At 42.2% G+C, this 26,524-nt stretch overlaps 1 protein-coding gene across 1 annotated transcript; it reads right to left on the reverse strand.

Moving 5' to 3' along the window:
* Positions 1 to 295: 295 nt before the first annotated feature.
* Positions 296 to 25,095, reverse strand: LOC136694884 (zinc-alpha-2-glycoprotein-like). The gene is made up of 4 exons (XM_066668712.1): positions 25,041 to 25,095; positions 21,579 to 21,845; positions 992 to 1,204; positions 296 to 600 (listed from the first exon to the last, which is right to left on the reverse strand). The coding sequence occupies exons 1-4, from the start codon at positions 25,093 to 25,095 to the stop codon at positions 296 to 298; spliced, it is 840 nt and encodes a 279-aa protein (XP_066524809.1).
* Between the last annotated feature and the right edge of the window lie 1,429 nt (positions 25,096 to 26,524).

The raw sequence follows: 26,524 nt of genomic DNA on the forward strand, positions 1-26,524 counted from the left end.
TGTTTCTGGATTAAAATAAACCCCTGTAAGAACTGTAACTACTGTAAGAACAGTGGGATATTCTGAGTCTAATGGAGGACTCTCTACTCTTCAGTGTTTCTGGATTAAAATAAACCCCTGTAAGAACTGTAACTACTGTAAGAACAGTGGGATATTCTGAGTCTAATGGAGGACTCTCTACTCTTCAGTGTTTCTGGATTAAAATAAACCCCTGTAAGAACTGTAACTACTGTAAGAACAGTGGGATATTCTGAGTCTAATGGAGGACTCTCTACTCTTCAGTGTTAGTGGATAATCAAACACAGATATTTTTACCCCAGGGTTTAATTATAGGTTCCTGGAGGGAGCTGTGTTCTACATAACAGTCGTATCCTGCTGTATCTTCCTCCTGGACGTCCACACTCTTCCTCAGCTGGTAGGTTCCATCACCATTGGGTCTGACTCCTGAGGATGTTAGTAGATGATCAGGGAGTGAAGTGGTGAATATCCTCAGTCTCATCTTCAGGTCTTTGGGGTAGAAGCCTGTGGCCAGGCAGGTCAGGGTCAGTCTGCTGGACTCAGTCTGAGATTTCTTCACAAACACATACACATCTGGAACAGCTGCAGAGAGGAACAGTGTAAACACAATGTGTTTCAGTCAGAATTCAGATCTATAAAAACAGCTGGTGTTCTACTAGAAGCAGCACATTTCCTCTGATCATGGAGAAGTCATCTTCACACTCACTTTTACGTACAGGTAAAAAAAAAAAAAGAAAATAAAAAAGGTTGATTGTAGTTTGTAAATACAGCATAAACACATTTAAATTTTAACCACTGAAACACTTAAGAAAATTTAAAAGTTTCGCAGTGACAGAATTCTAAATTCACTAAATTAGAGCTCTACACACACAATATAATAAAATATCCTAATACTTACACAGGCTGCTATCAGTGGTATTGTATTTAAAACAGATCCCCAGCCATTTCAGACAGTCTTCACATTTCTGATTACCAGCTTTCTGTAAAAGTCCATCTTCATTATTCCACCTCTTCTCCAGGTCACTGCTCTGAGAGGCTGAGACTGTCCAGTTCCCCCAGACCCAGTTATAAGAGATTAAATCTTCTCCATCGTAGTGAAGATCATTAATGCAGTTTAAAGGTGAAACTGATCCGTCAGGAAGTGTTTCCCTCTCACAGCCGAGTCTCCACTGAAGAACATGACGCTCTGAAACAGAGGAGAACACAGTTCACCAGGAATCACCATCTGAATCAACACTGTACACACACCTAGTCACTCACATTAACATTTACACACTCTTCCTGAACACACCACTGCACATAGACATTGAAGACTCCGCGTAAAATGTACACACAGACACTGAACCAACTCTTTCTAAACATGATAAAGCATGTTACCCTCGCAGATTCTGGGTTAAACACACATACAGAAGCACACATGGGTGCACACAAACGTTCCTTACTCTCCCCCCTCACACAACTTTTATATAACAATGTCAACACACTGATGATTACTGTGGCAGTAACTAGGGGTATTACAATGTAAACACACTGATGATTACTGTGGCGGTAACTAGGGGTATTACAATGTCAACACACTGATGATTACTGTGGCAGTAACTAGGGGTATTACAATGTCAACACACTGATGATTACTGTGGCGGTAACTAGGGGTATTACAATGTAAACACACTGATGATTACTGTGGCTGTAACTAGGGGTATTACAATGTCAACACACTGATGATTACTGTGGCAGTAGCTAGGGGTATTACAATGTCAACACACTGATGATTACTGTGGCTGTAACTAGGGGTATTACAATATAAACACACTGATGATTACTGTGGCAGTAACTAGGGGTATTACAATGTCAACACACTGATGATTACTGTGGCAGTAACTAGGGGTATTACAATGTCAACACACTGATGATTACTGTGGCAGTAGCTAGGGGTATTACAATGTCAACACACTGATGATTACTGTGGCAGTAACTAGGGGTATTACAATGTCAACACACTGATGATTACTGTGGCAGTAGCTAGGGGTATTACAATGTAAACACACTGATGATTACTGTGGCAGTAGCTAGGGGTATTACAATGTAAACACACTGATGATTACTGTGGCAGTAGCTAGGGGTATTACAATGTAAACACACTGATGATTACTGTGGCAGTAGCTAGGGGTATTACAATGTAAACACACTGATGATTACTGTGGCAGTAACTAGGGGTATTACAATGTAAACACACTGATGATTACTGTGGCAGTAACTAGGGGTATTACAATGTAAACACACTGATGATTACTGTGGCAGTAACTAGGGGTATTACAATGTAAACACACTGATGATTACTGTGGCTGTAACTAGGGGTATTACAATGTAAACACACAGATGTTGCACTAGATTTGTACTAGTTGCACTTTAATGTTGTGTATTGTTTTGTGTTCTATGTCCTTTGCACTTTAATGCGTGTGCACTGTTTCATGTTGCACTAGCTTTACACTAGTCGCACTTTAATGTTGTGTATTGTCTTATGTAGCACCTTGGTCCTGGAGGAACGCTATTTCGTTTCACTGTGTACTGTAAACACTGTATACTGCTGAAATGACAATAAACTTCTTGAACTTGAACTGTGGCAGTAACTAAGGGTGTTAAAATGTAAAAACACTGATGATCACTGTGGCTGTAACTAGGGGTATTGCAATGTAAACACACTGATGATCACTGTGGCTGTAACTAGGGGTATTACAATGTCAACACACTGATGATTACTGTGGCAGTAACTAGGGGTATTACAATGTCAACACACTGATGATCACTGTGGCTGTAACTAGGGGTATTACAATGTAAACACACTGATGATTACTGTGGCTGTAACTAGGGGTATTACAATGTCAACACACTGATGATTACTGTGGCAGTAACTAGGGGTATTGCAATGTCAACACACTGATGATCACTGTGGCTGTAACTAGGGGTATTACAATGTCAACACACTGATGATTACTGTGGCAGTAACTAGGGGTATTGCAATGTAAACACACTGATGATCACTGTGGCTGTAACTAGGGGTATTACAATGTCAACACACTGATGATTACTGTGGCAGTAACTAGGGGTATTACAATGTAAACACACTGATGATTACTGTGGCTGTAACTAGGGGTATTGCAATGTAAACACACTGATGATCACTGTGGCTGTAACTAGGGGTATTACAATGTCAACACACTGATGATTACTGTGGCAGTAACTAGGGGTATTACAATGTCAACACACTGATGATTACTGTGGCAGTAACTAGGGGTATTACAATGTCAACACACTGATGATTACTGTGGCAGTAACTAGGGGTATTACAATGTCAACACACTGATGATTACTGTGGCAGTAACTAGGGGTATTACAATGTCAACACACTGATGATTACTGTGGCAGTAACTAGGGGTATTACAATGTCAACACACTGATGATTACTGTGGCTGTAACTAGGGGTATTACAGTGTAAACACACTGATGATTACTGTGGCTGTAACTAGGGGTATTACAATGTCAACACACTGATGATTACTGTGGCAGTAACTAGGGGTATTACAGTGTAAACACACTGATGATTACTGTGGCTGTAACTAGGGGTATTACAATGTCAACACACTGATGATTACTGTGGCAGTAACTAGGGGTATTACAATGTCAACACACTGATGATTACTGTGGCAGTAACTAGGGGTATTACAATGTCAACACACTGATGATTACTGTGGCAGTAGCTAGGGGTATTACAATGTAAACACACTGATGATTACTGTGGCAGTAGCTAGGGGTATTACAATGTCAACACACTGATGATTACTGTGGCTGTAACTAGGGGTATTACAATGTAAACACACTGATGATTACTGTGGCAGTAACTAGGGGTATTACAATGTAAACACACTGATGATTACTGTGGCTGTAACTAGGGGTATTACAATGTAAACACACTGATGATTACTGTGGCAGTAACTAGGGGTATTACAATGTAAACACACTGATGATTACTGTGGCTGTAACTAGGGGTATTACAATGTAAACACACAGATGTTGCACTAGATTTGTACTAGTTGCACTTTAATGTTGTGTATTGTTTTGTGTTCTATGTCCTTTGCACTTTAATGCGTGTGCACTGTTTCATGTTGCACTAGCTTTACACTAGTCGCACTTTAATGTTGTGTATTGTCTTATGTAGCACCTTGGTCCTGGAGGAACGCTATTTCGTTTCACTGTGTACTGTAAACACTGTATACTGCTGAAATGACAATAAACTTCTTGAACTTGAACTGTGGCAGTAACTAAGGGTGTTACAATGTAAAAACACTGATGATCACTGTGGCTGTAACTAGGGGTATTACAATGTAAACACACTGATGATTACTGTGGCTGTAACTAGGGGTATTACAATGTAAACACACTGATGATCACTGTGGCTGTAATTAGGGGTATTACAATGTAAAAACACTGATGATTACTGTGGCTGTAACTAGGGGGTATTACAATGTAAACACACTGATGATTACTGTGGCTGTAACTAGGGGTATTACAATGTAAACACACTGATGATTACTGTGGCTGTAACTAGGGGTATTACAATGTAAACACACAGATGATCACTGTGGCAGTAACTAGGGGTATTACAATGTAAACACACTGATGATTACTGTGGCAGTAACTAGGGGTATTACAATGTAAACACACTGATGATTACTGTGGCTGTAACTAGGGGTATTACAATGTAAACACACTGATGATTACTGTGGCTGTAACTAGGGGTATTACAATGTAAACACACAGATGATCACTGTGGCAGTAACTAGGGGTATTACAATGTAAACACACTGATGATCACTGTGGCAGTAACTAGGGGTATTACAATGTAAACACACTGATGATTACTGTGGCTGTAACTAGGGGTATTACAATGTAAACACACAGATGATCACTGTGGCAGTAACTAGGGGTATTACAATGTAAACACACTGATGATCACTGTGGCAGTAACTAGGGGTATTACAATGTAAACACACTGATGATTACTGTGGCTGTAACTAGGGGTATTACAATGTAAACACACTGATGATCACTGTGGCAGTAACTAGGGGTATTACAATGTAAACACACTGATGATCACTGTGGCAGTAACTAGGGGTATTACAATGTAAACACACTGATGATCACTGTGGCAGTAACTAGGGGTATTACAATGTAAACACACTGATGATCACTGTGGCAGTAACTAGGGGTATTACAATGTAAACACACTGATGATCACTGTGGCTGTAACTAGGGGTATTACAATGTAAACACACTGATGATCACTGTGGCTGTAACTAGGGGTATTACAATGTAAACACACTGATGATTACTGTGGCAGTGACTAGGGGTATTACAATGTAAACACACTGATGATTACTGTGGCAGTAACTAGGGGTATTACAATGTAAACACACTGATGATCACTGTGGCTGTAACTAGGGGTATAACAATGTAAACACACTGATGATCACTGTGGCTGTAACTAGGGGTATTACAATGTAAACACACTGATGATCACTGTGGCTGTAACTAGGGGTATAACAATGTAAACACACTGATGATTACTGTGGCTTTAACCACGGGTATTACAATGCACTCTGCTCATGATTCGATTTAATATTCTGAATTCATGATACAATTTTCTCACGATATATTAATGATTTGATTCTCACTATTTGTTTTAATTTAATCTGATTGCTGTTTTTCTCTGTGTATTGGAATAGAGTCACAGCGCTCAAATCATTAGCTCTCAGTGCATGGCCCTTCTAATGTTAAACCCCTAACCCCTTGAAGTCTGCGCTCCTGCAGCTGGGATAAAACAGATTCTTTTATCCAAAATATTTAAATACATTTGTGTATTTTTGGGGAGGCACGGTGACACAGCAGGTAGGTGTCGCAGTCACACAGCTCCAGGGACCTGGAGGTTGTGGGTTCGATTCCCGCTCCGGGTGACTGTCTGTGAGGAGTTTGGTCCGTTCTCCCTGTGTCCGCGTGGGTTTCCTCCGGGTGCAGAACCCAGTCAGTAACGTTAATGCTTTTAGACACTCTGCTGTTTTTAATCTACAAAAGTATATTGGCTTGACTAATACATGTGTACTTTTTATAATCCTGGACAAGAAAACAATGCCTCAAACACTGCTAATAGCCACACCAACAAATACCGGCAAAACCAACAAATTCTATTTAACCACAGCTGGCTGTGACAGAAATGTTTTGCAGTGACGGAGAGGTGTAATCTCTGTTAACTCTACTCTGTAACTCACTTCAGAACTGAATCTGAGGAGAGGTCTGTTCTGTTCTGTAGTGACGGAGAGGTTTAATCTCTGTTAACTCTACACTGTAACTCACTTCAGAACTGAATCTGAGGAGGGGTCTGTTCTGTTCTGTAGTGACGGAGAGGTTTAATCTCTGTTAACTCTACTCTGTAACTCACTTCAGAACTGAATCTGAGGAGGGGTCTGTTCTGTTCTGTAGTGACGGAGAGGTTTAATCTCTGTTAACTCTACTGTTACTCACTTCAGAACTGAATCTGAGGAGGGGTCTGTTCTGTTCTGTAGTGACGGAGAGGTTTAATCTCTGTTAACTCTACTCTGTTACTCACTTCAGAACTGAATCTGAGGAGAGGTCTGTTCTGTTCTGTAGTGACGGAGAGGTTTAATCTCTGTTAACTCTACTCTGTAACTCACTTCAGAACTGAATCTGAGGAGAGGTCTGTTCTGTTCTGTAGTGACGGAGAGGTGTAATCTCTGTTAACTCTACTCTGTAACTCACTTCAGAACTGAATCTGAGGAGAGGTCTGTTCTGTTCTGTAGTGACGGAGAGGTTTAATCTCTGTTAACTCTACTCTGTAACTCACTTCAGAACTGAATCTGAGGAGAGGTCTGTTCTGTTCTGTAGTGACGGAGAGGTTTAATCTCTGTTAACTCTACTCTGTATCTCACTTCAGAACTGAATCTGAGGAGGGGTCTGTTCTGTTCTGTAGTGACGGAGAGGTGTAATCTCTGTTAACTCTACTCTGTAACTCACTTCAGAACTGAATCTGAGGAGAGGTCTGTTCTGTTCTGTAGTGAAGGAGAGGTGTAATCTCTGTTAACTCTACACTGTAACTCACTTCAGAACTGAATCTGAGGAGGGGTCTGTTCTGTTCTGTAGTGACGGAGAGGTTTAATCTCTGTTAACTCTACACTGTAACTCACTTAAGGAACTGAATCTGAGGAGAGGTCTGTTCTGTTCTGTAGTGACGGAGAGGTTTAATCTCTGTTAACTCTACTCTGTAACTCACTTCAGAACTGAATCTGAGGAGAGGTCTGTTCTGTTCTGTAGTGACGGAGAGGTGTAATCTCTGTTAACTCTACACTGTAACTCACTTCAGAACTGAATCTGAGGAGAGGTCTGTTCTGTTCTGTAGTGACGGAGAGGTTTAATCTCTGTTAACTCTACACTGTAACTCACTTCAGAACTGAATCTGAGGAGGGGTCTGTTCTGTTCTGTAGTGACGGAGAGGTTTAATCTCTGTTAACTCTACACTGTAACTCACTTCAGAACTGAATCTGAGGAGAGGTCTGTTCTGTTCTGTAGTGACGGAGAGGTTTAATCTCTGTTAACTCTACTCTGTAACTCAATTCAGAACTGAATCTGAGGAGGGGTCTGTTCTGTTCTGTAGTGACGGAGAGGTGTAATCTCTGTTAACTCTACTCTGTAACTCACTTCAGAACTGAATCTGAGGAGAGGTCTGTTCTGTTCTGTAGTGACGGAGAGGTTTAATCTCTGTTAACTCTACTCTGTAACTCACTTCAGAACTGAATCTGAGGAGGGGTCTGTTCTGTTCTGACGGAGAGGTTTAATCTCTCTTAACTCTACTCTGTAACTCACTTCAGAACTGAATCTGAGGAGGGGTCTGTTCTGTTCTGTAGTGACGGAGAGGTGTAATCTCTGTTAACTCTACACTGTAACTCACTTCAGAACTGAATCTGAGGAGGGGTCTGTTCTGTTCTGTAGTGACGGAGAGGTGTAATCTCTGTTAACTCTACTCTGTAACTCACTTTAGAACTGAATCTGAGGAGGGGTCTGTTCTGTTCTGTAGTGACGGAGAGGTGTAATCTCTGTTAACTCTACACTGTAACTCACTTTAGAACTGAATCTGAGGAGGGGTCTGTTCTGTTCTGTAGTGACGGAGAGGTGTAATCTCTGTTAACTCTACACTGTAACTCACTTCAGAACTGAATCTGAGGAGGGGTCTGTTCTGTTCTGTAGTGGCGGAGAGGTGTAATCTCTGTTAACTCTAATCTGTAACTCACTTCAGAACTGAATCTGAGGAGAGGTCTGTTCTGTTCTGTAGTGACGGAGAGGTTTAATCTCTGTTAACTCTACACTGTAACTCACTTCAGAACTGAATCTGAGGAGGGGTCTGTTCTGTTCTGTAGTGACGGAGAGGTGTAATCTCTGTTAACTCTACACTGTAACTCACTTCAGAACTGAATCTGAGGAGGGGTCTGTTCTGTTCTGTAGTGACGGAGAGGTGTAATCTCTGTTAAATCTACACTGTAACTCACTTCAGAACTGAATCTGAGGAGGGGTCTGTTCTGTTCTGTAGTGACGGAGAGGTGTAATCTCTGTTAACTCTACTCTGTAACTCACTTCAGAACTGAATCTGAGGAGAGGTCTGTTCTGTTCTGTAGTGACGGAGAGGTGTAATCTCTGTTAACTCTACACTGTAACTCACTTCAGAACTGAATCTGAGGAGGGGTCTGTTCTGTTCTGTAGTGACGGAGAGGTTTAATCTCTGTTAACTCTACTCTGTAACTCACTTCAGAACTGAATCTGAGGAGAGATCTGTTCTGTTCTGTAGTGACGGAGAGGTTTAATCTCTGTTAACTCTACACTGTAACTCACTTCAGAACTGAATCTGAGGAGGGGTCTGTTCTGTTCTGTAGTGACGGAGAGGTTTAATCTCTGTTAACTCTAATCTGTAACTCACTTCAGAACTGAATCTGAGGAGGGGTCTGTTCTGTTCTGTAGTGACGGAGAGGTTTAATCTCTGTTAACTCTACACTGTAACTCACTTCAGAACTGAATCTGAGGAGGGGTCTGTTCTGTTCTGTAGTGACGGAGAGGTTTAATCTCTGTTAACTCTACTCTGTAACTCACTTTAGAACTGAATCTGAGGAGGGGTCTGTTCTGTTCTGTAGTGACGGAGAGGTGTAATCTCTGTTAACTCTACACTGTAACTCACTTCAGAACTGAATCTGAGGAGGGGTCTGTTCTGTTCTGTAGTGACGGAGAGGTGTAATCTCTGTTAACTCTACTCTGTAACTCACTTTAGAACTGAATCTGAGGAGGGGTCTGTTCTGTTCTGTAGTGACGGAGAGGTGTAATCTCTGTTAACTCTACTCTGTAACTCACTTCAGAACTGAATCTGAGTAGGGGTCTGTTCTGTTCTGTAGTGACGGAGAGGTGTAATCTCTGTTGACTCTAATCTGTAACTCACTTCAGAACTGAATCTGAGGAGAGGTCTGTTCTGTTCTGTAGTGACGGAGAGGTTTAATCTCTGTTAACTCTACACTGTAACTCACTTCAGAACTGAATCTGAGGAGGGGTCTGTTCTGTTCTGTAGTGACGGAGAGGTTTAATCTCTGTTAACTCTACACTGTAACTCACTTCAGAACTGAATCTGAGGAGAGGTCTGTTCTGTTCTGTAGTGACGGAGAGGTGTAATCTCTGTTAACTCTACTCTGTAACTCACTTTAGAACTGAATCTGAGGAGAGGTCTGTTCTGTTCTGTAGTGACGGAGAGGTGTAATCTCTGTTAACTCTACACTGTAACTCACTTCAGAACTGAATCTGAGGAGGGGTCTGTTCTGTTCTGTAGTGACGGAGAGGTTTAATCTCTGTTAACTCTACACTGTAACTCACTTCAGAACTGAATCTGAGGAGAGGTCTGTTCTGTTCTGTAGTGACGGAGAGGTTTAATCTCTGTTAACTCTACACTGTAACTCACTTCAGAACTGAATCTGAGGAGGGGTCTGTTCTGTTCTGTAGTGACGGAGAGGTTTAATCTCTGTTAACTCTACACTGTAACTCACTTCAGAACTGAATCTGAGGAGGGGTCTGTTCTGTTCTGTAGTGACGGCAGTGGCAGTAACTAGGGGTATTACAATGTAAACACACTGATGATCACTGTGGCAGTAACTAGGGGTATTACAATGTAAACACACTGATGATTACTGTGGCTGTAACTAGGGGTATTACAATGTAAACACACTGATGATCACTGTGGCAGTAACTAGGGGTATTACAATGTAAACACACTGATGATCACTGTGGCAGTAACTAGGGGTATTACAATGTAAACACACTGATGATCACTGTGGCAGTAACTAGGGGTATTACAATGTAAACACACTGATGATCACTGTGGCAGTAACTAGGGGTATTACAATGTAAACACACTGATGATCACTGTGGCTGTAACTAGGGGTATTACAATGTAAACACACTGATGATCACTGTGGCTGTAACTAGGGGTATTACAATGTAAACACACTGATGATTACTGTGGCAGTGACTAGGGGTATTACAATGTAAACACACTGATGATTACTGTGGCAGTAACTAGGGGTATTACAATGTAAACACACTGATGATCACTGTGGCTGTAACTAGGGGTATAACAATGTAAACACACTGATGATCACTGTGGCTGTAACTAGGGGTATTACAATGTAAACACACTGATGATCACTGTGGCTGTAACTAGGGGTATAACAATGTAAACACACTGATGATTACTGTGGCTTTAACCACGGGTATTACAATGCACTCTGCTCATGATTCGATTTAATATTCTGAATTCATGATACAATTTTCTCACGATATATTAATGATTTGATTCTCACTATTTGTTTTAATTTAATCTGATTGCTGTTTTTCTCTGTGTATTGGAATAGAGTCACAGCGCTCAAATCATTAGCTCTCAGTGCATGGCCCTTCTAATGTTAAACCCCTAACCCCTTGAAGTCTGCGCTCCTGCAGCTGGGATAAAACAGATTCTTTTATCCAAAATATTTAAATACATTTGTGTATTTTTGGGGAGGCACGGTGACACAGCAGGTAGGTGTCGCAGTCACACAGCTCCAGGGACCTGGAGGTTGTGGGTTCGATTCCCGCTCCGGGTGACTGTCTGTGAGGAGTTTGGTCCGTTCTCCCTGTGTCCGCGTGGGTTTCCTCCGGGTGCAGAACCCAGTCAGTAACGTTAATGCTTTTAGACACTCTGCTGTTTTTAATCTACAAAAGTATATTGGCTTGACTAATACATGTGTACTTTTTATAATCCTGGACAAGAAAACAATGCCTCAAACACTGCTAATAGCCACACCAACAAATACCGGCAAAACCAACAAATTCTATTTAACCACAGCTGGCTGTGACAGAAATGTTTTGCAGTGACGGAGAGGTGTAATCTCTGTTAACTCTACTCTGTAACTCACTTCAGAACTGAATCTGAGGAGAGGTCTGTTCTGTTCTGTAGTGACGGAGAGGTTTAATCTCTGTTAACTCTACACTGTAACTCACTTCAGAACTGAATCTGAGAAGGGGTCTGTTCTGTTCTGTAGTGACGGAGAGGTTTAATCTCTGTTAACTCTACTCTGTAACTCACTTCAGAACTGAATCTGAGGAGGGGTCTGTTCTGTTCTGTAGTGACGGAGAGGTTTAATCTCTGTTAACTCTACTGTTACTCACTTCAGAACTGAATCTGAGGAGGGGTCTGTTCTGTTCTGTAGTGACGGAGAGGTTTAATCTCTGTTAACTCTACTCTGTTACTCACTTCAGAACTGAATCTGAGGAGAGGTCTGTTCTGTTCTGTAGTGACGGAGAGGTTTAATCTCTGTTAACTCTACTCTGTAACTCACTTCAGAACTGAATCTGAGGAGAGGTCTGTTCTGTTCTGTAGTGACGGAGAGGTGTAATCTCTGTTAACTCTACTCTGTAACTCACTTCAGAACTGAATCTGAGGAGAGGTCTGTTCTGTTCTGTAGTGACGGAGAGGTTTAATCTCTGTTAACTCTACTCTGTAACTCACTTCAGAACTGAATCTGAGGAGAGGTCTGTTCTGTTCTGTAGTGACGGAGAGGTTTAATCTCTGTTAACTCTACTCTGTATCTCACTTCAGAACTGAATCTGAGGAGGGGTCTGTTCTGTTCTGTAGTGACGGAGAGGTGTAATCTCTGTTAACTCTACTCTGTAACTCACTTCAGAACTGAATCTGAGGAGAGGTCTGTTCTGTTCTGTAGTGAAGGAGAGGTGTAATCTCTGTTAACTCTACACTGTAACTCACTTCAGAACTGAATCTGAGGAGGGGTCTGTTCTGTTCTGTAGTGACGGAGAGGTTTAATCTCTGTTAACTCTACACTGTAACTCACTTAAGGAACTGAATCTGAGGAGAGGTCTGTTCTGTTCTGTAGTGACGGAGAGGTTTAATCTCTGTTAACTCTACTCTGTAACTCACTTCAGAACTGAATCTGAGGAGAGGTCTGTTCTGTTCTGTAGTGACGGAGAGGTGTAATCTCTGTTAACTCTACACTGTAACTCACTTCAGAACTGAATCTGAGGAGAGGTCTGTTCTGTTCTGTAGTGACGGAGAGGTTTAATCTCTGTTAACTCTACACTGTAACTCACTTCAGAACTGAATCTGAGGAGGGGTCTGTTCTGTTCTGTAGTGACGGAGAGGTTTAATCTCTGTTAACTCTACACTGTAACTCACTTCAGAACTGAATCTGAGGAGAGGTCTGTTCTGTTCTGTAGTGACGGAGAGGTTTAATCTCTGTTAACTCTACTCTGTAACTCAATTCAGAACTGAATCTGAGGAGGGGTCTGTTCTGTTCTGTAGTGACGGAGAGGTGTAATCTCTGTTAACTCTACTCTGTAACTCACTTCAGAACTGAATCTGAGGAGAGGTCTGTTCTGTTCTGTAGTGACGGAGAGGTTTAATCTCTGTTAACTCTACTCTGTAACTCACTTCAGAACTGAATCTGAGGAGGGGTCTGTTCTGTTCTGACGGAGAGGTTTAATCTCTCTTAACTCTACTCTGTAACTCACTTCAGAACTGAATCTGAGGAGGGGTCTGTTCTGTTCTGTAGTGACGGAGAGGTGTAATCTCTGTTAACTCTACACTGTAACTCACTTCAGAACTGAATCTGAGGAGGGGTCTGTTCTGTTCTGTAGTGACGGAGAGGTGTAATCTCTGTTAACTCTACTCTGTAACTCACTTTAGAACTGAATCTGAGGAGGGGTCTGTTCTGTTCTGTAGTGACGGAGAGGTGTAATCTCTGTTAACTCTACACTGTAACTCACTTCAGAACTGAATCTGAGGAGGGGTCTGTTCTGTTCTGTAGTGACGGAGAGGTGTAATCTCTGTTAACTCTAATCTGTAACTCACTTTAGAACTGAATCTGAGGAGGGGTCTGTTCTGTTCTGTAGTGACGGAGAGGTGTAATCTCTGTTAACTCTACACTGTAACTCACTTCAGAACTGAATCTGAGGAGGGGTCTGTTCGGTTCTGTAGTGGCGGAGAGGTGTAATCTCTGTTAACTCTAATCTGTAACTCACTTCAGAACTGAATCTGAGGAGAGGTCTGTTCTGTTCTGTAGTGACGGAGAGGTTTAATCTCTGTTAACTCTACACTGTAACTCACTTCAGAACTGAATCTGAGGAGGGGTCTGTTCTGTTCTGTAGTGACGGAGAGGTGTAATCTCTGTTAACTCTACTCTGTAACTCACTTCAGAACTGAATCTGAGGAGAGGTCTGTTCTGTTCTGTAGTGACGGAGAGGTGTAATCTCTGTTAACTCTACACTGTAACTCACTTCAGAACTGAATCTGAGGAGGGGTCTGTTCTGTTCTGTAGTGACGGAGAGGTGTAATCTCTGTTAAATCTACACTGTAACTCACTTCAGAACTGAATCTGAGGAGGGGTCTGTTCTGTTCTGTAGTGACGGAGAGGTGTAATCTCTGTTAACTCTACTCTGTAACTCACTTCAGAACTGAATCTGAGGAGAGGTCTGTTCTGTTCTGTAGTGACGGAGAGGTGTAATCTCTGTTAACTCTACACTGTAACTCACTTCAGAACTGAATCTGAGGAGGGGTCTGTTCTGTTCTGTAGTGACGGAGAGGTTTAATCTCTGTTAACTCTACTCTGTAACTCACTTCAGAACTGAATCTGAGGAGAGATCTGTTCTGTTCTGTAGTGACGGAGAGGTTTAATCTCTGTTAACTCTACACTGTAACTCACTTCAGAACTGAATCTGAGGAGGGGTCTGTTCTGTTCTGTAGTGACGGAGAGGTTTAATCTCTGTTAACTCTAATCTGTAACTCACTTCAGAACTGAATCTGAGGAGGGGTCTGTTCTGTTCTGTAGTGACGGAGAGGTTTAATCTCTGTTAACTCTACACTGTAACTCACTTCAGAACTGAATCTGAGGAGGGGTCTGTTCTGTTCTGTAGTGACGGAGAGGTTTAATCTCTGTTAACTCTACTCTGTAACTCACTTTAGAACTGAATCTGAGGAGGGGTCTGTTCTGTTCTGTAGTGACGGAGAGGTGTAATCTCTGTTAACTCTACACTGTAACTCACTTCAGAACTGAATCTGAGGAGGGGTCTGTTCTGTTCTGTAGTGACGGAGAGGTGTAATCTCTGTTAACTCTACTCTGTAACTCACTTTAGAACTGAATCTGAGGAGGGGTCTGTTCTGTTCTGTAGTGACGGAGAGGTGTAATCTCTGTTAACTCTACTCTGTAACTCACTTCAGAACTGAATCTGAGTAGGGGTCTGTTCTGTTCTGTAGTGACGGAGAGGTGTAATCTCTGTTGACTCTAATCTGTAACTCACTTCAGAACTGAATCTGAGGAGAGGTCTGTTCTGTTCTGTAGTGACGGAGAGGTTTAATCTCTGTTAACTCTACACTGTAACTCACTTCAGAACTGAATCTGAGGAGGGGTCTGTTCTGTTCTGTAGTGACGGAGAGGTTTAATCTCTGTTAACTCTACACTGTAACTCACTTCAGAACTGAATCTGAGGAGAGGTCTGTTCTGTTCTGTAGTGACGGAGAGGTGTAATCTCTGTTAACTCTACTCTGTAACTCACTTTAGAACTGAATCTGAGGAGAGGTCTGTTCTGTTCTGTAGTGACGGAGAGGTGTAATCTCTGTTAACTCTACTCTGTAACTCACTTCAGAACTGAATCTGAGGAGAGGTCTGTTCTGTTCTGTAGTGACGGAGAGGTTTAATCTCTGTTAACTCTACTCTGTAACTCACTTCAGAACTGAATCTGAGGAGGGGTCTGTTCTGTTCTGTAGTGACGGAGAGGTTTAATCTCTGTTAACTCTACTCTGTAACTCACTTCGGAACTGAATCTGAGGAGAGGTCTGTTCTGTTCTGTAGTGACGGAGAGGTGTAATCTCTGTTAACTCTACACTGTAACTCACTTCAGAACTGAATCTGAGGAGAGGTCTGTTCTGTTCTGTAGTGACGGAGAGGTTTAATCTCTGTTAACTCTACACTGTAACTCACTTCAGAACTGAATCTGAGGAGGGGTCTGTTCTGTTCTGTAGTGACGGAGAGGTGTAATCTCTGTTAACTCTACACTGTAACTCACTTCAGAACTGAATCTGAGGAGGGGTCTGTTCTGTTCTGTAGTGACGGAGAGGTTTAATCTCTGTTAACTCTAATCTGTAACTCACTTCAGAACTGAATCTGAGGAGGGGTCTGTTCTGTTCTGTAGTGACGGAGAGGTGTAATCTCTGTTAACTCTACTCTGTAACTCACTTCAGAACTGAATCTGAGGAGAGGTCTGTTCTGTTCTGTAGTGACGGAGAGGTTTAATCTCTGTTAACTCTACTCTGTAACTCACTTTAGAACTGAATCTGAGGAGGGGTCTGTTCTGTTCTGTAGTGACGGAGAGGTTTAATCTCTGTTAACTCTACACTGTAACTCACTTCAGAACTGAATCTGAGGAGGGGTCTGTTCTGTTCTGTAGTGACGGAGAGGTTTAATCTCTGTTAACTCTACTCTGTAACTCACTTCAGAACTGAATCTGAGGAGGGGTCTGTTCTGTTCTGTAGTGACGGAGAGGTTTAATCTCTGTTAACTCTACTCTGTAACTCACTTCAGAACTGAATCTGAGGAGGGGTCTGTTCTGTAGTGACGGAGAGGTTTAATCTCTGTTAACTCTACACTGTAACTCACTTCAGAACTGAATCTGAGGAGAGGTCTGTTCTGTTCTGTAGTGACGGAGAGGTGTAATCTCTGTTAACTCTACTCTGTAACTCACTTCAGAACTGAATCTGAGGAGAGGTCTGTTCTGTTCTGTAGTGACGGAGAGCTTTAATCTCTGTTAACTCTACTCTGTAACTCACTTTAGAACTGAATCTGAGGAGAGGTCTGTTCTGTTCTGTAGTGACGGAGAGGTGTAATCTCTGTTAACTCTACACTGTAACTCACTTCAGAACTGAATCTGAGGAGGGGTCTGTTCTGTTCTGTAGTGAAGGAGAGGTGTAATCTCTGTTAACTCTACACTGTAACTCACTTCAGAACTGAATCTGAGGAGGGGTCTGTTCTGTTCTGTAGTGACGGAGAGATGTAATCTCTGTTAACTCTACTCTGTAACTCACTTCAGAACTGAATCTGAGGAGGGGTCTGTTCTGTTCTGTAGTGACGGAGAGGTGTAATCTCTGTTAACTCTACTCTGTAACTCACTTCAGAACTGAATCTGAGGAGGGGTCTGTTCTGTTCTGTAGTGACGGAGAGGTGTAATCTCTGTTAACTCTACTCTGTAACTCACTTCAGAACTGAATCTGAGGAGGGGTCTGTTCTGTTCTGTAGTGACGGAGAGGTTTAATCTCTGTTAACTCTACTCTGTAACTCACTTCAGAACTGAATCTGAGGAGGGGTCTGTTCTGTTCTGTAGTGACGGAGAGGTTTAATCTCTGTTAACTCTACTCTGTAACTCACTTCAGAACTGAATCTGAGGAGGGGTCTGTTCTGTTCTGTAGTGACGGAGAGGTTTAATCTCTGTTAACTCTACACTGTAACTCACTTCAGAACTGAATCTGAGGAGGGGTCTGTTCTGTTCTGTAGTGACGGAGAGGTTTAATCTCTGTTAACTCTACACTGTAACTCACTTCAGAACTGAATCTGAGGAGAGGTCTGTTCTGTTCTGTAGTGACGGAGAGGTTTAATCTCTGTTAACTCTACTCTGTAACTCTCTTCAGAACTGAATCTGAGGAGGGGTCTGTTCTGTTCTGTAGTGACGGAGAGGTTTAATCTCTGTTAACTCTACACTGTAACTCACTTCAGAACTGAATCTGAGGAGGGGTCTGTTCTGTTCTGTAGTGACGGAGAGGTGTAATCTCTGTTGACTCTAATCTGTAACTCACTTCAGAACTAAATCTGAGGAGAGGTCTGTTCTGTTCTGTAGTGACGGAGAGGTTTAATCTCTGTTAACTCTACACTGTAACTCACTTCAGAACTGAATCTGAGGAGGGGTCTGTTCTGTTCTGTAGTGACGGAGAGGTTTAATCTCTGTTAACTCTACTCTGTAACTCACTTTAGAACTGAATTTGAGGAGGGGTCTGTTCTGTTCTGTAGTGACGGAGAGGTTTAATCTCTGTTAACTCTACACTGTAACTCACTTCAGAACTGAATCTGAGGAGGGGTCTGTTCTGTTCTGTAGTGACGGAGAGGTTTAATCTCTGTTAACTCTACTCTGTAACTCACTTTAGAACTGAATCTGAGGAGGGGTCTGTTCTGTTCTGTAGTGACGGAGAGGTTTAATCTCTGTTAACTCTACTCTGTAACTCACTTCAGAACTGAATCTGAGGAGAGGTCTGTTCTGTTCTGTAGTGACGGAGAGGTTTAATCTCTGTTAACTCTACTCTGTAACTCACTTCAGAACTGAATCTGAGGAGAGGTCTGTTCTGTTCTGTAGTGACGGAGAGGTTTAATCTCTGTTAACTCTACTCTGTAACTCACTTTAGAACTGAATCTGAGGAGGGGTCTGTTCTGTTCTGTAGTGACGGAGAGGTTTAATCTCTGTTAACTCTACTCTGTAACTCACTTCAGAACTGAATCTGAGGAGAGGTCTGTTCTGTTCTGTAGTGACGGAGAGGTTTAATCTCTGTTAACTCTACTCTGTAACTCACTTCAGAACTGAATCTGAGGAGAGGTCTGTTCTGTTCTGTAGTGACGGAGAGGTTTAATCTCTGTTAACTCTACTCTGTAACTCACTTCAGAACTGAATCTGAGGAGAGGTCTGTTCTGTTCTGTAGTGACGGAGAGGTTTAATCTCTGTTAACTCTACACTGTAACTCACTTCAGAACTGAATCTGAGGAGAGGTCTGTTCTGTTCTGTAGTGACGGAGAGGTGTAATCTCTGTTAACTCTACTCTGTAACTCACTTCAGAACTGAATCTGAGGAGAGGTCTGTTCTGTTCTGTAGTGACGGAGAGGTGTAATCTCTGTTAACTCTACACTGTAACTCACTTCAGAACTGAATCTGAGGAGGGGTCTGTTCTGTTCTGTAGTGACGGAGAGGTGTAATCTCTGTTAACTCTACTCTGTAACTCACTTCAGAACTGAATCTGAGGAGAGGTCTGTTCTGTTCTGTAGTGACGGAGAGGTTTAATCTCTGTTAACTCTACACTGTAACTCACTTCAGAACTGAATCTGAGGAGGGGTCTGTTCTGTTCTGTAGTGACGGAGAGGTGTAATCTCTGTTAACTCTACTCTGTAACTCACTTCAGAACTGAATCTGAGGAGGGGTCTGTTCTGTTCTGTAGTGACGGAGAGGTGTAATCTCTGTTAACTCTACTCTGTAACTCACTTCAGAACTGAATCTGAGGAGGGGTCTGTTCTGTTCTGTAGTGACGGAGAGGTTTAATCTCTGTTAACTCTACTCTGTAACTCACTTCAGAACTGAATCTGAGGAGGGGTCTGTTCTGTTCTGTAGTGACGGAGAGGTGTAATCTCTGTTAACTCTACTCTGTAACTCACTTCAGAACTGAATCTGAGGAGAGGTCTGTTCTGTTCTGTAGTGACGGAGAGGTGTAATCTCTGTTAACTCTACTCTGTAACTCACTTCAGAACTGAATCTGAGGAGGGGTCTGTTCTGTTCTGTAGTGACGGAGAGGTTTAATCTCTGTTAACTCTACTCTGTAACTCACTTCAGAACTGAATCTGAGGAGGGGTCTGTTCTGTTCTGTAGTGACGGAGAGGTTTAATCTCTGTTAACTCTACTCTGTAACTCACTTTAGAACTGAATCTGAGGAGGGGTCTGTTCTGTTCTGTAGTGACGGAGAGGTTTAATCTCTGTTAACTCTACTCTGTAACTCACTTCAGAACTGAATCTGAGGAGAGGTCTGTTCTGTTCTGTAGTGACGGAGAGGTGTAATCTCTGTTAACTCTACACTGTAACTCACTTCAGAACTGAATCTGAGGAGGGGTCTGTTCTGTTCTGTAGTGAAGGAGAGGTGTAATCTCTGTTAACTCTACACTGTAACTCACTTCAGAACTGAATCTGAGGAGGGGTCTGTTCTGTTCTGTAGTGACGGAGAGGTTTAATCTCTGTTAACTCTACTCTGTAACTCACTTCAGAACTGAATCTGAGGAGAGGTCTGTTCTGTTCTGTAGTGATGGAGAGGTTTAATCTCTGTTAACTCTACTCTGTAACTCACTTCAGAACTGAATCTGAGGAGGGGTCTGTTCTGTTCTGTAGTGACGGAGAGGTTTAATCTCTGTTAACTCTACACTGTAACTCACTTCAGAACTGAATCTGAGGAGGGGTCTGTTCTGTTCTGTAGTGACGGAGAGGTTTAATCTCTGTTAACTCTACACTGTAACTCACTTCAGAACTGAATCTGAGGAGAGGTCTGTTCTGTTCTGTAGTGACGGAGAGGTGTAATCTCTGTTAACTCTACACTGTAACTCACTTCAGAACTGAATCTGAGGAGGGGTCTGTTCTGTTCTGTAGTGACGGAGAGGTGTAATCTCTGTTAACTCTACTCTGTAACTCACTTCAGAACTGAATCTGAGGAGGGGTCTGTTCTGTTCTGTAGTGACGGAGAGGTGTAATCTCTGTTAACTCTACTCTGTAACTCACTTCAGAACTGAATCTGAGGAGGGGTCTGTTCTGTTCTGTAGTGACGGAGAGGTTTAATCTCTGTTAACTCTACTCTGTAACTCACTTCAGAACTGAATCTGAGGAGAGGTCTGTTCTGTTCTGTAGTGACGGAGAGGTGTAATCTCTGTTAACTCTACTCTGTAACTCACTTCAGAACTGAATCTGAGGAGAGGTCTGTTCTGTTCTGTAGTCACGGAGAGGTTTAATCTCTGTTAACTCTACTCTGTAACTCACTTCAGAACTGAATCTGAGGAGAGGTCTGTTCTGTTCTGTAGTGACGGAGAGGTTTAATCTCTGTTAACTCTACTCTGTAACTCACTTCAGAACTGAATCTGAGGAGGGGTCTGTTCTGTTCTGTAGTGACGGAGAGGTGTAATCTCTGTTAACTCTACACTGTAACTCACTTCAGAACTGAATCTGAGGAGAGGTCTGTTCTGTTCTGTAGTGACGGAGAGGTTTAATCTCTGTTAACTCTACTCTGTAACTCACTTTAGAACTGAATCTGAGGAGGGGTCTGTTCTGTTCTGTAGTGACGGAGAGGTTTAATCTCTGTTAACTCTACTCTGTAACTCACTTTAGAACTGAATCTGAGGAGGGGTCTGTTCTGTTCTGTAGTGACGGAGAGGTTTAATCTCTGTTAACTCTACACTGTAACTCACTTCAGAACTGAATCTGAGGAGAGGTCTGTTCTGTTCTGTAGTGACGGAGAGGTTTAATCTCTGTTAACTCTACACTGTAACTCACTTCAGAACTGAATCTGAGGAGGGGTCTTTTCTGTTCTGTAGTGACGGAGAGGTGTAATCTCTGTTAACTCTACTCTGTAACTCACTTCAGAACTGAATCTGAGGAGGGGTCTGTTCTGTTCTGTAGTGACGGAGAGGTTTAATCTCTGTTAACTCTACACTGTAACTCACTTCAGAACTGAATCTGAGGAGGGGTCTGTTCTGTTCTGTAGTGACGGAGAGGTTTAATCTCTGTTAACTCTACTCTGTAACTCACTTCAGAACTGAATCTAAAGAGAGGTCTGTTCTGTTCTGTAGTGACGGAGAGGTTTAATCTCTGTTAACTCTACTCTGTAACTCACTTCAGAACTGAATCTGAGGAGGGGTCTGTTCTGAGTGAATCCCCAGTGAAGATGATGACAGTCTCCAGGAGGAGAGACCACTGTTAGTCGACTGTGGGCTGATGGAGTGTGTTGTGTTTATTCTGTGACTGAGATGAAGATGAAGAAATGAAGAGCTCTAATCAGAGCAGTGTGTGTAAATCTACAGACTCTTCTTCCTCTGAGAGGAGGACGTACATCTTTAAAAAGGAGAACAGCAGCAGTTTCTCACCTGATGGATCATGGCCAGAGAACTCCATCTGAGTGACAAGGAACTCGTGTAAAAGATCCCCATCAAACTTCAGTTTCTCTGTGCCATCTTTCCACTCACTCTCCTCTATCTCCTTCACCCAGCTCTGTTTAGGAGTCCTGATACCGTCCCGACTGCTGTAGAAGTCCATCTGTGTGTCGTTCAGCAGAGTCTTTACACTTAACTGGTAGATGTTATTCACAGAGAGGTCTGACTGGACGATGTAGAGGTAAAACAGAGAGTGTTTATCTGTGGGAAAAACAATAAAAAAAAAAAATATGAAAAAACATTTTTGTTTGTCTTTTTTTTAAGTTAATGAGCTGATGTCACACAGTGCTCCACAGTAAATAATCAATGACCATCTATACATTTCTAGTGATGCACTGAATTTTTATTTTTGAACCAATACAATAACTGACAATTAGCACCTTGGAGTAGATTACACTGATATTAATAACTGATCATTATCTCTCTAGTTAAAGCTAATCCTCTTTGGATTAAAGCTAGACCAGTTCTTTTATCTTTTCTTCAGTATTTGTACATTTCTGTAATTTATTACTTTATCTTTTACATTCATTAGATATAGTTCATTTATATTTTTATCTGAGATTTACTGCTGGTCCCTAGAGGGGCGCTAATTAGTGCAGCACCAGGTTTGTTTTGAAGAACGAGGAAGAGAGCTGCACACAGCGGCTCCGTGTGAGCGAGGGGGAGAGAGTGTGTTTGAGCGAGTGTTTGTAATCATTTATCATTGTGTTTCAGTAATAAACTCAGACTCTGAATGAATATCTATTTTTATGTGTTTTAGAGCAGAAGGGCTCCCGCACTGTGAGAGTAGCTTTCTGTCGGTTAACCAGGTGTGTGTGTGTGTTTACACTGCTGTGTGTGTGCTCTGTGTCTCACTGATATTTTTAATTAGTTTTAGTTAAAAATTCTCTTCTCCGTAGAAACTGTGAAAAACCTCCACGCAGCAGACAGTTGTGTATATGGAGGAGGAAACACTGGGAAGAACCAAGTCCCACAGAGGAACGTCCTGCTCTGGTCAAACTAAATTTTCACCTGACGGGTGTCATTTAAAAGAGCAGGTAGAAGCAGCAGAAAGGGTCTGTGCCTAATCCGTTCTATCACAGATCCACGTGTTTGCGAACTGGGAGAACAGAGGACACAGGACTGAAGCTGCAGGAGAGGAGTGAAGGTGTGGAGTGATAAGAGCTCAGAAACACAGACTGCTGAGATACCAGGACCAGAAAAACAGAAACAGAAATGTAAATGTATCATAAATGTAAGTAATTTATACAGTAATCCATGTGCTGACAGCTTCATAATTGGAGAATTCAGCAAATTTAAACTGTTTCTATTGTGGGTACATGGGGTTTAAAACACTATTCACTATTTTAGATTCAGTAAACACTTCAGGTCCTAGAAAAGCAGTATATAAATAAAATGTATTTTTATTATTATTATTATTATCAGAGTCAGAATCAGCTTTGTCATTCTAAAGATGACATGATACTGAAACACAGTTACCCAGGCTTGGTATCAGAATAAACCTGGACTACTAAATCAAAGTTAAATTTAAATATCTAATTATTTACGTTCTATATAAAATACTGCACTCTGTACTGCAGCAGAAACAGTTAAGATGGTGAAAGTGTGATTGTCCTAAAGCACAGTGATAATATCTTATCAGAAACTAACATTAAAGAACAGTGACTGTGTAACAGTTGTGTTCATGGTCTCATTGCTGTCCAATTAAAACCCTGTATCTCCATGTTGGTGGATGTACAGTTTACTACATCATCTGAACACAGCAGCTGTCCTTCTGACTGATGTTGGACCAATAGAAACGCTCCAGACTTACAGGGAAATAAATACATTTACACTGACTTCCACTGAAACGTAAGAAGGTTTTTCCTTCTCCTGTAAAGTTACTGCTCTGGGAGACACATGCTTTTAACTGGACAGTGACAGCAGTGTTTACAGAGTCCATGGTGAGTGTGTGAGACGTGGAGCAGTTTAGAAGTCTGACTGCACGAGTAGAAAATGTTTTTCAGTCCAGATTCAGCGCAGCCTCCTTCCAGAGAGAAGGGGTGAAGTGTATGTGCAGCGTGGGGGGGGGGGGGGGGTCAGAGGCTCTTTCCCTGCATCTGGTGATGTAGATGTAACTGATGGATCATAAACTGCACCTGATGGACCTCTGTGCAGATGTTCTCTCCCTCTGCCTCAGTGCAGTCAGCGTCCCACACAGTGAGGCAGGTGGTCAGGACTCTCTCCACCACAGCTGTACAAGGACCTGAGGACTTTTAGACCAGCCCTCTACAGCTTCCCCAGGAAATATAACCAATGATGGGCCTTCGTTATACTGCAGTGGTGTTGGTGCCCAGGTGAGTGTGTGTCTGTCAGGTGTACCCCCAGGTACCTGATTGGCGGGTGGGGGGGACTTCTCCCCAGTTGTTCCATTGATGTAGAGAGGAGGATGGGGCGGTGACAGTTCTGCACAAATCCACAACCATCTCCTTGGTCTTCTGGATGCTGAGGGTGAGGTCGATGTTTTGAGATTGATGTGATGTCCTGAATATACACAGACTCATCTCAGTGGGTGAGGAGGACAGCCACCACTGTATCTTCTGTGAACTCCACCACAACATTGTTCTTGACGTGAGCTCTGCAGTCATGGGTCTGAAGTGTGTACGGTAATGGGGTAAGCACACAGCCCTGAGGGAAGCCAGTGTTCAGGATCATGGTGGAGGATGTGTTGTTGTTGACCCTGACACTATGTGGTCTGCAGGTCAGTAAATCCAGGACCAGTTGCACAGGGATGAGGAGGTTCCCAGTTCAGCCCGTATGAGGGATTATAGTATTTAACACAGAAATGAAGTCCAGAAAAGCAGCCTCACGGAAGAGTCCTTGTTCTCTAGGTGAGCTAAGAGCTACATTAGCATTAGTTTACGGAGCGACAAAGCCCACCGCTCTGTACACTGCTGTAATCTCCCGCAGCAGAAAGTGAGAGCGGCATTTTATTATTAAATGTTACAGCGCTTCAGAGCAGTATCTGTCCACCACAGAGACTTCTGTGCTCCACATTTGTTGATACAGAGGCTGAGGCCTCCTCCCCTGGTTTTACCCGAGAGCTGCCCGTCTCTGTCCCAGCGGGAAAATATCCGCCCGTCGAGCTGGAAAACCTAGTCTGGAACCTGTCAGGACAGAGACACTGCCGCTCTGCAGCTCCTGTTTAACTCCATTAGCTCAGTTTTACTGGCACTAGTAAAGCTAAAATTTAACGCTAACAACGACAGCGAGAGAAGCCGCTCTGTATATAGTAAATATAATAAGACACGTTTGTTCTTACAATAGCGGATTATTACTACTCTATTTTAAACTCGTGTCACAGTGTAATGTTCTCTACAGAGAAAACGGTTTGGTTTCATTTAGAGAAAAACTCACCTCCGAGAACCGAGGACACCACAAACAACAGGAGCACCAAGGGTACAGCCTCCATCGTCTGTCGGTCATTAATCACTGATTTTATTTTACATTTTCTGTTAGATTGTTTCATTCGCACTGGACGTAGCGTGAGTCCGAGCGTGAGTCAAACCGAAAGGAAGTTCCTGAAAAGAGAATCTGAAAAATCTCGGTCGGTGCTTGATTGGTGCTACAATGATGGCGTGACCAATGACGTCTAACGCTTCATTCCGGCACACACTGACCACGTGACTGCTTCCGGAAAAGATTCACAAGCAGCAAAACCGGGGTTTATTCACTGTAAACACTGCCCGCTGTAGAAAGAGTTTCACTGCTCTGTTCACAAACACTCTCTCTACTTCCACATTCACGGACACACAATTCTCTCATGTTAAATACCTCATTTAAATACCTGTTTTATCAAAAGCCCTGCTCTAGTGTTTGTGCGAGAACATTAGTATTTTAGATATTAACAGAGTAATTACAGCACGAGGCGTAACAGTTTCTCCACTCTGCCTCATCAAGAAGTGTTATGAGTGTACTCTAGATTCATTTTTAATATATTACTGTTTCATGTGTTGTAACAGAATACATTAATAATCCATCAACGCTTTCTGCCAAACCCTGGATGCGTGTAACCCCAATCAGCAACGAGATACGGAAGAAAGGGCACAACAATTTAGATTTATTGGTTTATTTTATTTAAACAACAAATGCTGTAATGCACTCGAACACCGTTTTAAAGGCTGTAAAACAGATGTTCTCCAGATACATGAAGCACTGTGAGGTATTGGCCACCAGAAGGCACTAATGTGCACGGTGTCATGAAGCTTCGGGTAATGAACCATTTTAGTTCACGGTTAGAGGACATCTTCAGAGCTTCAGAGAGCTTCATTTTGCCTTCACTACTCTAGAGCTCCACCGAGGACGAGCAGATGGCATCACATGGGTCTACGACAAAAGATCTGAAAAGCCCATTTATTCAGTGATGCATGGCCACGCCATTGGCTTCCTCTGAAAAAATGGCATAAGGAATAACATCTTTAGTTGCATCAATACCTTGTCCCCTCCCTTTTCCATCCCTATCTGCATTGTTTTTATTGTTCTATATCGTAAAGCACTTTGGGCAATGGTAGTTTATTTTAACTGTGCTCTATAAATAAATATTACTTACTTACTTTTCCTGTCTCTTAATAAGTGTGGGCGGGGCATGACTTAATCAAATGAAAACTGAAATTATTAAAAAGACCCAAATGAACTAGATCTATGTGTACGGCCTACATTGAGTATTTTGGAAGGACATTAGAGAAATGTTGTGGGAGATGTTTATAGATGACACAGAAATGGGGGAACTTGCTGAATACACTGAACCCAATAAAAACAAACTGCACTCAGAAACTAGCACCCAGTTACTTAATTCTGAATATGAGCCAATGGCTGGGGTTTATGCCAAATACTAAAACGTA

Source organism: Hoplias malabaricus, chromosome 4 (assembly GCF_029633855.1).
Source record: "Hoplias malabaricus isolate fHopMal1 chromosome 4, fHopMal1.hap1, whole genome shotgun sequence".
NCBI lineage: Eukaryota > Metazoa > Chordata > Actinopteri > Characiformes > Erythrinidae > Hoplias > Hoplias malabaricus.

Bases quoted from the DNA above. Each gene is read 5' to 3' on its own strand.
- LOC136694884 (XM_066668712.1), bottom strand. From the start codon at position 25,095: ATGGAGGCTGTACCCTTGGTGCTCCTGTTGTTTGTGGTGTCCTCGGTT. The intron at 21,846-25,040 runs GTGAGTTTTTCT...TTTTTCCCACAG, and splicing joins GGTGTCCTCGGTTCTCGGAG to ATAAACACTCTCTGTTTTAC. The intron at 1,205-21,578 runs GTGAGAAACTGC...CCTCTGTTTCAG, and splicing joins CTCTGGCCATGATCCATCAG to AGCGTCATGTTCTTCAGTGG.